This window comes from Macrobrachium rosenbergii, chromosome 26 (genome assembly GCF_040412425.1).
Source record: "Macrobrachium rosenbergii isolate ZJJX-2024 chromosome 26, ASM4041242v1, whole genome shotgun sequence".
In the NCBI taxonomy this organism is placed as follows: Eukaryota; Metazoa; Arthropoda; class Malacostraca; order Decapoda; family Palaemonidae; genus Macrobrachium; species Macrobrachium rosenbergii.
In genome coordinates, this window is record NC_089766.1 from 47594797 (window position 1) to 47607786 (window position 12990).

General features: G+C 40.9%; 1 protein-coding gene across 1 annotated transcript in view; it reads left to right on the forward strand.

Moving 5' to 3' along the window:
• LOC136853157 (uncharacterized) overlaps positions 1–12235 on the forward strand; it is a 75703-nt gene extending 63468 nt beyond the window's left edge. Inside the window, exons 3-5 of the mRNA XM_067128472.1 lie at positions 3434–3691; positions 3784–5779; positions 9716–12235. Coding sequence (XP_066984573.1) covers positions 3434–3691; positions 3784–5779; positions 9716–9800 — 2339 coding nt within the window. The 3' untranslated portion in view covers positions 9801–12235. The remainder of the gene's footprint in view (positions 1–3433; positions 3692–3783; positions 5780–9715) is intronic.
• Positions 12236–12990: the final 755 nt, after the last annotated feature.

Here is a 12990-nt window from a genome sequence, read left to right on the forward strand (position 1 = left end):
ATATGTGTTATTATTATTATTATTATTATTATTATTATTATTATTATTATTATTATTATTATTATTATTATTATTCAGAAGATGGACCCTATTCATACGGAACAAGCCCACCAAAGGGGCCACTGACTTGAAATTCTTTAAGCTTTCAAAGAATATTACGGTGCTCATTAGGAAGTTAGAAAACGTAAAGGGAAATACATAAAAAAGATAAATATATTTATATATTATATATATATATGTGTGTATAAATATGTATATGGGAAACAAACACAAAACAAATAAACAAAAATGAATTAACTTATCCTTTTCTTCAAAGTGCGTTCGCCAGGTACAACATGACAAAAACTCTAAGGAGGTTCATGGCGAGGTTTCCGCCATAAGATTTAACCCCATATTTTCCGCTATAAAGTATGAGACTGCTGTGTGATTGTCTGTGAGTATATATATATATATTTTGAAACATCTTTCGTTTCATTTCCTTGACGTGCTCTTTGCTGTCTAAGAAATATATATATATATATTACTTTTTGTTGATAATATTATTGACTCTCTTTGAGATCTGCCTCTCTGACTGCCTCGTATTGTGTTTGTATTTCATCTCTGCTGTATGTGTGTATGTGTGTGCGTGTGTATTGGTGTATGTGTGCATGTGCTAGAGAGATTATGTGTGTTTGTTCGTGTGTGTTTAGAATGTAAATCCTTCAGGTAAACTAAGCTTTTGTCCAGACTTGTAAAGCACAGGTCAGAAAACCATCTGGGAATTCAGGACGAATTGAAAAATCGGATCTTTCTTAGATAGTGACCCCCCAAGGGTTTTCGGGGGTCGTTATCTAGGGCTAATATTTCTTGGGGGTCATTATCTTTATGATATTGACAGTCTTTTGTTTATGTTTTTGCAGTCATCCCCAACGGGCTTGTACTAAACACGCCGCTAGGGTCGATACATATCTGGTTGAAACCCTTAGGGGGTCACTATCTAGGAAAGATGCAAAAAGTTCAGGGATCTTTCCTAGACAGTGACCCCCAATGGTTTTAACCCACCATGTATCCACCTTTGAGGCGTGTTTAGTACAAGCCCGTTGGTGATGACCGTAAAAACGTAAACGAAAGACTGTAAATATCATAGAGATAGTGACCCCCAAGAAATATTAGTCCTAGATAACGACCCCCTAAAAACCCTTGGGGGGTCACTATCTAGGAAAGATCCCTGAACTTGTGCTGTACACGGATGGAGCGTGAGTGATTGGTAAAAAGATGTCACGCAAGAAACTGAAGAATTAGGTACGAATGATGCCTTGGTCACAGGTAGTGAGGAATTGAATGTACTTTAGAAAGGTTTTATTCGCAGGAGGAGAATGGACTGACACACTGTCGAACTTCTCAGTTCCAGAGGTCCTTTATTCCTCACACCGTAAGATGCGGTGCGTTACTGCCCTAATACTATTCTTCTTGGATTTTGATACATTTTTATCTATTTATTAATTTATTCATTTATTCTTTTTTCTTTTTAAATAAGTGGGATCTCTTCTTTCTGTATTTCCCTTTACCTCGTCTTACTTCTTCCTAATGAACACCTTAATGTTCTTTGGAAGCTTGAATTTCAGGTCAGTGGCCCCTTTGGTGGGCTTGTTCCATATGAATAGGGTTCATCTTCTGAATAATAATAATAATAATAACGGAGTGAGATCATTTGGAGCTGTGACAGTGGTTTGCAGTTGTAGTGTAGATTATGTAGCAATAAAGGCTTCAGGTTTATGTAGATGCTTGGGAGAAAATGTGGCACAGTATGGTAAAAACAGTGGAAAACGGGGCCACAGAGTAGTCTAGTCAAGATGGCGGGGATGGGGTCTTTGCAGAAGTTGTGGAGTCGGAGAATTTTTCTAAGGTGGTGAGGTCATGTAGTAGGACGTGCGCTGGTCTTCGCGTCTTTGTAACGACGAGGGAAATGAAGTCCAAAGCTTTATCCTCCGTGAAAATAGGAATGTTTGCAAGACAGAGAGGAATGACTTCCTTCGTATGTGTGGAGTACCAGCGCAAGGCTGATGAGAATTGGGTGACTGAACTGATGAACGTGTGGGAGTTGTTTGCACAAAGGTCTCACCTTTGCTTCAGCGTCAGTGGCCTTGTGCTTCTCAGGAGCGAGTTGACTATGAGATGCTCTTTCTTCAGAGAAAAATGTTGTGTGTAATGATATATATATATATATATATATATATATATATATATATATATATATATATATGTATATATATATATATATATATATATATATATATATATATATATATATATATATATATATATATATATATATATATATATATAAATAATCAGAATGTCGGAAACACTTCTTCCCAAGGAAATTTAATTTTAACCAAGTTCCTAAATATTTTGTTTAAGACCTTGCAACATTCGTTGACTACCTGGAAATATTTATACAGGTATTTGGGAGTCAGTATAACAGATGATGTTAGGATGAGCGAAGAGGTGGATCGCAGGAGAGGTGGAGCAAGAAGGCTAGTGGGGTGTTTGGAAAATATTGTATAGAGACTTAAACTGTTGAACCAGCTCTCCCTTATGGAAGTGAAATGTGGTGTGACTTTTGAGCGAAAGAAAAATATTGAAGCTGGTGAGATGGTTAGTGTGTGTACTGTAGTACAAGCTGCCTCAGAAGAATTAATAGGTAAAAAATGAAGAGCTATGTATGAAATCATTGTTTAACTCAGAAGTGTGGGAGGGAAGGGAGAAAGAAAGACATAGTAATGGTTGGATAAACATTGTGAAAGAGGTATTGGAAAGGAAAACCCTTAATATCCAAGAAATGCAAGAATGCTTGCAAGATAGGGATGAATGGCACAGTGTGTCTAGGAGAACTCACATGGTGCTGGTGAACCTTCTGTATGAAGTATGAAAGTGGCAGTGATCATTGCATTTTTTTCTCTGGAGCCAACCCCTGGTAAGAAAAAGGATTGATGTATATATATAGGTGTGTGTGTTTTGGGAGTGTGTATTGTGAGTGCAAAGATTGGGAGTAATATATGTTATCATGTTAAGTTTAGCGTTAAGATTGGCATGCTTCTGAAATATGAGCATTAGTACACCAAGGATCTCTGAAAAATCTAGCCTACACCTTTTGCAGACATTAAAGTTCACCTTTTTTTAGCAAACTGATATTTTAAAGGATTGGTTAGCATAAATTCACCAAGTACCACAATGGTCCCGTGGCATATAAACATAAGAAGCGCTCACGGGAAAAGGTGAAAGGACAGATCGTAGACCCTGAGCTTTCGTCTTTATTTCAAGACCTGATCACAGTGATCAGGTCTTGAAATAAAGATGAAAGCTCAGGGTCTACGATCTTTCCTTTAACCTTTTCCTGTGAGCACTTCCTATTATTAGCGTAAAAATGTTCACTGAATGAATTGTTCTATAGGGTCCATTTGGGAAGTATATGACCCAGCCCAAGGCAGCCTGGAATTCTTCGGAATCCCTGTCGCCAACACCAGGAGTGCCGGTCAGGTCGATCCCTTCTGCGGTGCTCCTGACGGACTTTTCGCTCACGATTACGACTGTCGAGAGTTTTTCTCCTGTGCCAATGGACGAGGATGCCTTCTGGAATGCCCTACAGGAACTCACTTCCACAAGAGTCTCAAGATTTGTGTTTGGCCCCACCAAGCACCTTGTACACCAAGTAAGTTACTGATTGCAGTTAATTACATTACACGAGTATAAAATGCGATAACCAGTGTTTCTTATCATTTCATGTGTCTCTATGATTTACAGAGCCTGGGCCACTCCCATCACATTGGCCTCCTTTAGAAAAATGCTCTGATCTACCACCAGGACCTAGACCACCTAGGCCACCCTCTACTCATCCATCAGGTCAGCAGCCATTGCCTACTCCTGCTCCTCCATCTCCTCCAAAGCCACCTGTTCCTCCAAAACCCCCAACCCCTCCAGCTACTCCCCAACCCCCAAGACCTCCTACCACACCTCAGGCACCAACTACACCAAGTTCACTATTCCCTGTTACAGTTGCCCCGACAACCCCAGCACCTATTCATCCCATCACACCTTACCCATGCCCTTGCGTTACACAACCATATCCATTACCGGGGAGACCAACACCAGGGCCTGTAACAACAGAGAGACCAACGCCAGGACCTGTAACAACAGAGAGACCAATGCCGGGACCTGTAACAACAAAGAGACCAACGCCAGGACCTGTAATAACAGAGAGACCAACGCCAGGAACTGTAGCACCAGATAAACCAATTGTATATCCACCAAGCAAACCAGGCCAGCCAATTATAGTTCCAGTTAAGCCACATCCTCCTGTGGGCACTGAACCTTCATACCCAACAACTAGCAGACCAGGTGGTATACCAACAAGCAAACCAAAGCCCCACCCAGAAAAACCTCTGTTCCCAATTATATTACCTTTCCCAGGTGGCTATCCACCTCGTCCTACACCAAGACCGCCCCCAAGTACACCTTCATCTCCATTCCCAGTTCACCCTGGACCAGGTCAACCCGGTTTCCCTCCATCCGTCACTTCAAAACCACCCGTAGGGGTAACTTCACCTCCAGTAATATCTTGGCCATCGCAGACAGAGCAGCCTTCCCGACCAGTGCCAGTTCAACCAAGTACAGATAGACCTCCCCACCCCCAACCATTTCCAACACAGCCGAGCACATCAAGACCGTACCCAGGTAGACCTCCCCACCCACAGCCGTTGCCAACACAACCAAGCACATCAAGACCGTATCCAGATAGACCTCCCCACCCACAGCCATTCCCAGCACAGCCAAGCACATCAAGACCATATCCAGATAGACCTCCCCACCCGCAGCCAGTGCCAACACAACCAAGCACATCAAGACCGTATCCAGATAGGCCTACCCACCCACAGCCATTCCCAGCACAGCCAAGCACATCAAGACCATATCCAGATAGACCTCCCCACCCGCAGCCAGTGCCAACACAACCAAGCACATCAAGACCGTATCCAGATAGGCCTACCCACCCACACCCATTCCCAACACAGCCAAGCACATCAAGACCATATCCAGATAGACCTCCCCACCCGCAGCCAGTGCCAACACAACCAAGCACATCAAGACCGTATCCAGATAGGCCTACCCACCCACACCCATTCCCAACACAGCCAAGCACATCAAGACCATATCCAGATAGACCTCCCCACCCCCAACCAGTGCCAACACAGCCACCAAGACCATATCCAGATAGACCTCCCCACCCGCAGCCAGTGCCAGCACAACCAAGCACACAGAGACCACATCCCATTTACCCACAGCCAGGAGTACCAGGTGCACCAGATGCCGCCACCACTCCAGCACCACTTTGGCCTACCTCTGGCACATCAAAGCCACCTGTAGGAAAACCACATCCATTCCCAACTCACCCTCCTCACCCAACTCATCCTCCCCTTCCAACTCATCCTCCCTTCCCAACTCATCCTCCCTTCCCAACTCACCCTCCTCCACCAAGACCTCCAGTTCCTGGACCAGGAGATCAGTTTCCTCCGTCCCCTCCTCACCCTACTGATATTCCAACTCATCCCACAATCCCTCCAGAGATAGACACACTTGGAGGAGGGGACAGGCCAGGGTGCGAGAACTGCTGCTGCGACTGCGCGGAAGGAGAGAACGATAGTAAGGAAGACGACCGGTTAAAAGTGGGGGAGAGGCCCCTGTCTTACTTCTACAGAACGCAGAGCAAATTTGGAAATTCGCACATCAACTCTGTTGGAGAGAGGTTTGTTGTTACTCAGTTCTTTTCAACATTTCAATGGAGCTACAAGCAGAGTACATTGAAATCATAGGTTAAACAACAGAGACTTACTGTGTCGCACTGACAGGACACTATGGCTCACTAGAAAAGAGGGCTGCATTCACATGCTGCATCTTTTTTGGTATTCAGATATTTAGCGCAGAACATAATTATTATTTTTATCAGTTAAAACAGACAAACGTGGAACATTAACCGGCACCTTAACTTAAAAAGCAAGTTTTTGTAAATACCAGTAGAATGACCTTGTACAGAAATAAGAACAGATTAGCATGCAATTCATTAACTAATGGCCCCCTCCAAGAGAAAAAAATTCAAATTTATATCTCTTTTTACAGAAGCATTCCTTGCTCATTAACTGTAGCATGTAGGAACAATAATTTACATTCATTTCCCTCACAGAGACTGTACTGACCACCATTAAATAATACCAGAATAAGATTTTTATATATTTATTTCAGTTTAACCTGGCTATTCAATAAGCGTCACTTTATGTCTGTGCCTAAATCTTCAGCTCTGAAGAGAGTATGGTAAACAGAGAATAGCAATAAGCAGTTAGAGCATTTTTTACTCCAGAAATGTTTGTCTTTGCTTTAAAAACGAAGAAGAGGGAAAACTAGAGTCATCTGGAACAAATCTAGACTTGTACCTATTTGTAACACTGTTTTGGTGTAACTACAGTAGTTAAGGGGCATCAGAAGTCTGTAATTCGTGTCAAGTAAGCGCAAATGGGCCTGTCAGCAAGCAAAATGTCCAAATTTCAGGTATCTGTCTGATTACTTGAATCTCATCTCCTGCATTTAAACTTTCTTACCCAGATCATATTTCATCTTGGTCCTATGAGGAATTTACTGACAAATTGGATCTCACCTAGACAGTGACCCCCAAGGGTTTTCGGGGGTCGTTATCCAGGACTAATATTTCTTGGGGGTCATTGCCTTCATGATATTTACAGTCTTTTGTTTATGTTTTTTACGGTCGTCCCCAAAGGGCTTGTACCAAACACGTCGCAAAGGTGGATACATAGCGGGCTAAAACCCTTGGGGGTCACTACCGAAAGATCCGACAAATTAGCTCCTGAGCTGCCTTTGTGTTTTCTCCTCCTAACCGTTAAATCCTGCACTTACGTTTTCTTGGCCAGATTGTACTGCAACATAATTCCCTCAGGAATTTGGGGAGGAATTAGTTTCTAAGCTTTATATTCCTTTTTGTCTCTAGTGTTTAATGGTGGTAACTACAGTCTCTGTGAGGGAAATAAATGTTAAATAAGTGTAAATTATTGTTCCTACACATTACAGTCAATGGACATGGAATACTTCTGTAAAAAGGGATGTACATCAATTTTTTTTTATCTTCGAGGGGGCCATTAGGTAAAGAGATGCATGCTAATCAGTTTTTATTTCTGTTGAATCAACCACCTGAGAGAGTTGGAGACATTAATAATAATAAGAAGAAGAATAATATCCTTATTTCAACTAACAGTTTTATATGAACAGAGAATGCACATGCATTAGAAATAGTTCAAGGTACAGCCAATTGTTAACACAGTCAACATATATGCCACCTTTTTTGAATTTATTAAAACAGTGGCTACAGAATGTCCACTAAATTCTGTGCTCATCAAATGTATATGAACAGGAAATTGTGTATTTTGTGTATGTTTATAGATTGTTGATTATAGACACTGAGCCATATTTTCTCAGCTAAACTGCTTAGAAGCCATTTCATCAGCAAAGTCCTTAATGCAGTGATTCTCAAACTGGGTGCCGTGGCACCCTGGGGTGCCAGAGACAGTGCCTAGGGGTGCTGCAAGGTTGTCATGAATTTTGTCTTGGCTTGATTATCTCAATGAACATTTAAAAAAAAAAAAAAAAAAAGTTTGCAGAATTCGTCATATATTCATTATGAGTGTGTCTACTCTAATATATTATATATATATATATATATATATATATATATATATATATATATATATATATATATATATATATATATATATATATATACGTATATACCTGTATATTTATATACATTCATTAAATAAGAAGTTAATTAATGCGATATGGTGGGGGGCGGATGGTGAAGAAGGGGTGCCACAGTAATGATTACATTAGTTAGGGTGCCATCACTACAAAAACATTGAGAACCACTGCCTTAAAGGATGGTGTTGGACTGTGATATGGGTTAAGAAAGGATAACTGCAGGATTTAACATTTAAAAGCAAGAAAACAAAACTGAAGCTACTTCATCCACAAATTCTTCAGGGAATAGAGTTGTAATGTGATCTAGGTATGATGGCGTGTTGATCCTAATTATTATTATTATTATTCAGAAGATGAAACCTATTGATATGGAACAAGCCCACCAAAGGGGCCACCGACTTGAAAATCCAGAAGCTTCCAAAGAATATTATTGTGTTCATTAGGAAGAAGTAAGAGGAAGTAAAGTGAAATGCGGAAAGAAGAGATCCCACTTATTAAAAAAGAAAAATAAATTAATAAATAGATAAACAGATAAAAAGTATTATAATGCAAGAAGAACAGTATTAGGGCAGTAAAGCATTGCATTTTCACTTGAACTTCTGAAGAAGAAGAAGAAGTTCCAACTGCACGACATCCTCAGAAGGGAGGCTGTTCCACAGTCCAGAGGTGTGAGGAGGAATAAAGGACCTCTGGAACTCTGGAGAAGTTCGACAGCGAGGCAAAACATTTACTGCATATTGGTCCTCAGGGATGTAAGGTCACAATAAACCTGGCAAGCAGTGAGTGTTGGGGCCCCATAGAATCAGAGAAGGGGGATAATAGTAGGTTCATGAGCGTGAGAATTCCTGATAGAACAGTAGTATATGTAGTCATGAGTGTCTGTGTAAAATAAACATATAACAATTTAGGATTATTATTATTATTATTATTATTATTATTATTATTATTATTATTATTATTATTATTATTATTATTCAGAAGGTGAAACCTATTGATTTGGAACAAGGCCACCAAAGGGGCCACTGACTTGAAATTCAAGCTTCCAAAGAATGTGGTGTTCATGGGCCAAGTAAGGTTGAGAACCATTGTGATATGTAGTGGTTGAAGTGTATAATGTTGCAGGTGAAACTTTAGTGCAGTGCATATATTTTCCATTTAAGTATTCAGCACATCATGTATTGCACTGTGTAGGTCATTGTATTTTAAAGTTTGATAAAGCATGTCCATTTTGAATCTCAAGGCTTGGTACTGCATGCTTAATTTGTATATAGTGTTTTAAAATGTGTAGTTTGTTTCTTAAACTGCATGATAGATAATGTTTGTATAGTTTGTATATTGTAAAGGCTGGATATTGAGCTTAACTTTATACAAATTTTAATGTTTTAAGTTTAATTTTGATGGCACTTGTCTGTTTACAAAGAATTTTTAGTTGGTGTTCCAAGGTGCAAAATTCCTGTCAGTATTTGATGCAGTGTGTTTAGCATTTATCTCGAATTATGGCACTTTTGTGCCTAACTTGTATCTGATAATTTATTATAATTTATACAAATTAAATGATAGACTTCTTAGGAAGAATAAAAGTTTTATTTCCTGCTACTGAACCCATGTGTCTTTCCGTCGAATGAAATCTCTTTTTAAAACACAACGAGAATTCTGGTTTATATCAATATTTCACGAAATGTGCTTAGTTTTAATCTCAAGACAGAACACTTCTTGCATAACGTACATCTCTGGATTTGTTGTAATTTTTACAGTTCGTATCACAGGACCTTTTGACATGAATATTTGACCAGGTAGGCCTAGGTCTAGTTCCAAGTCTTAGCACATCGTACATTACCTCTTCCACAGAGAGCTTTTGCATAAATATTTGACCAAGTAGGCCTAAGTCTAGTTCCAGTACACAGTATTATCTTTTCCACAGGAATCCAGTCGTGGTAGTGGTGGCGGATCCAAGCAGTGCGAACTCCGACTGGCTCACCAACCTCATCCGCTCCGGAAAACGTTAAGGATCATGGACGACAGAACCAGTTTTTCTCTCCCTGCTGTCACGCTTGAATACGCAAACAAAAAAATAAAAAAAAAGTCTTTTCTAAAGCTGTGTTGCTCTTTGCATCGACTCTCATGTGTTTGGATAACCTCAAAGAATTCATTGATCGGATGTTTCAAAGATGTAGATTGAAGTGACTTTCCTTGATGCTGGTGGCCCCGATCTGCGCAGTGTTGTTGACAAGCAGAGTTGTTGTGATATATATAGTATCTAAAGGCCTACTTTAAATGAAGTTTCTGATAGATTGTACTTAAGGAGGCTGAAAGTAATCTCGCTGGCATTCCCAGTCTAATCACTCTTTGCCTTTTCGTGTTCAGTGAGATTTTGATGCACTACTGTACATCTCAGTCAAAATGCAGGCTGCCCACATGGCGGGGGATCGCAGTTGCTGACCGGCTTCTCGTAAGAAGAAAACTGAACCAAGTTCAGTTTGCTTCTTGGAAAACCTGTCCAGAGGCCTTGGTGTTTTGTCACATCCACAGTCAATTGTACCATATCGTTATTATTATTATATTATTGAGAAGATGAGACCTATTCATATGGAACAAGCCCACCAAAGGGGCCACTGACTTGAAATTCAAGCTTCCAAAGAATACGGTGTTTTCATTAGGAAGAAATAGGAGGAAGTAAAGTGTATTTCACTTTACAGAAAGAAGAGATCCCACTTATCACAAAAGAAAAAATCAATATAGATTTATCTTGAGGGACTACTGACTGTCATTGAAAGACATTCCTGGTCACTGTCTTAGAATTCCAAGGGTTGAAAACAGTCCCCTGCACAGTCAGTGTTTCTGAAGAGAGCTTCCAAAGGCCAGCGTTACTCAGCGAACTGCATTTTGCTAACCCACCAGAGGTTCGCCTTCTGCTCTGGCAGTGTGCCTTGGTGGTGTTCACTGCCCTTGTCTGCTCAGATGAAAGTCATTTGTTGTCTGTTTTTATTTGCTCACTCGGCCATGGCAGCGAAAGGACGAATCGAAGACTTGCAAGACTTTGTGCCTGTGGAGCAAGATCAGCCAAGGTATCCTTTCCCAAGGGGGAAGTCCGAAGTCGTTTTGTCTTTTCGTGCCGTGGAATGAAGATTTTTCCATTTTTTTTTATGCTATATCGGTGCTTTGGTAGGCATTGAAGGTGGTGGAGATTATGTTAAAAATGGCAAGGTACAAGTGTGACTATGAGACTAGCTGAGTACCTATCACAGGTATTTCGTTTGACTTGCTTCAGGTGATGTTTGTATGGCAGTTCATTATCATATACCAACTCCAGAGGTTCATTTTGAAGGTTGTTTGAAGTTATCTATTCTTAATCAATTTTATGTTACTGTTGAAGTTCCCTTACTCTAAGAAATCTTAAGAAAGGGAAGCACTGTTGTTATTCATGAACTGTCAGTAACAAAATGGTGTTTTTGATGATCAGAAGTCTAGAAAAATAAAAGATATCTATAAAAACTCATCAGTTAACAGTGATGGCTTGCATAGGCATTCACAAAAGCGTGTGCTTAACAGGTTGCTCTAGAAGCAGAGGCCCATTGCAGCACATGATTTGTTTAAGCTAAACCAACCAACCAGTTTGTGGTATCAGCAAGAGCTTGTGCTGACACAAGGCCACAAGTATCCGTGCAGACATGAGGCCGCAAGAGCCTGTGCTGACATGAGGCCACAAGAGCCCTTGCTGACCCCCCCAAGGCCACAAGAGCCTGTTCTGGTAGCAGATCACGAGAGCCTGTGTGCTAGCAGACCACAAGAGCCTGTTCTGCAAGCAGATCACGAGAGCCTGTGTACTAGCAGACCGCAAGAGCCTGTGTACTAGCAGACCACAAGAGCCTGTTCTGCTAGCAGACCACAAGAGCCTGTGTACCACAAGAGCCTGTGTACTAGCAGACCACAAGAGCCTGTGTGCTGGTGCAAGAAAGAACATCCGGTGTTAACAAAAGGCCGCAAGTGCCTGTGCTGTCACAAATCACAGAAGCCTTGACAGACGCAAGACCACAAGAGCCAGTGCTACAGAGATGCCACATTGATCTCTTATAGCTTTGCCTGGCACCTTCCTTGCTATGCTTCTTCTTCTCTTTTTTTTGGGGCATTCATTTCCAAGTTGTGATATTTTAGCTTTGTGAAGGCACCGGACCTCTACCAGGGGAGGTGCCTTCTTGCAATGCGGGTACACTCAGGCATTATACCTGTAAATTGGTGCGTCCTAAGGCTAGAGGAGGAGAGACTCCGCTTCTCAATACAATTAGTGTTTGTCAGTGGCCGTTGATGTATTTGTTGTTGATGTGACCTGTTTTTCAAATCATTGTGGAGTCTGTTAGGACGCATCTCGATTAACATAAACCCTTTCATTGATGATGTTTGTGCTTTTGTTGTGTAATCTTGTTAATAAAGACATCAAATGACATCTGTATTGTTTCACTTTCCGTAAGAGCTAAGGGGGAGGGAGATGGAATAGATGAGAAGTGATGGAAAAAAAGAAGAAAATTGTATGGTGGGAGAAAAACGCTGGACAGACCCACTTGTTATGGAATGGAATGGAATAGGAATACAGAGTTTAGGCCAGGCACTGGGACCTATGAGGTCATTCAGCGCTGGAAAGGAAATTGAGAGTAAAGGGTTTGAAAGGTGTAACAGGAGGAAAACCTTAGTGTGTGGTGGGAGAAAATTGCTGGACAGACCCACTTGTTAGGGAATGGAATGGAATAGGAATACAGAGTTTAGGCCAGGCACTGGGACCTAGGAGGTCATTCAGCGCTAGAAAGGAAATTGAGAGTAAGAGGTCTGACAGGTGTAACAGGAGGAAAACCTTTTAGCAGTTGCACTATGTAATCATTGTTAAGAGAGGGTTAAGGATAGCAAGATGGAAGAAAGAGAATATGAAAGGAGGTACAGTAAAAGGAACGAAAGGGGGTTGCAGCTACGGGCCTTAAGAAGGGACGCTGCAAAGAACCTTAAGCAATGCCTACAGTGCACCATATGAGCTGCACTGATGACACTACCCCCATTTTCTCAGTCGCTGTTCTTGTTAAATAAAAATTGGCATTACCAATAAGAGAGGTTATTTTACATCTGGCATACGATTGCTTCATTAGGTAAGCAATTACTTACTGGTTCATCATTGTACGATAATTATTATTATTACCAACTTTTCAAGCAATA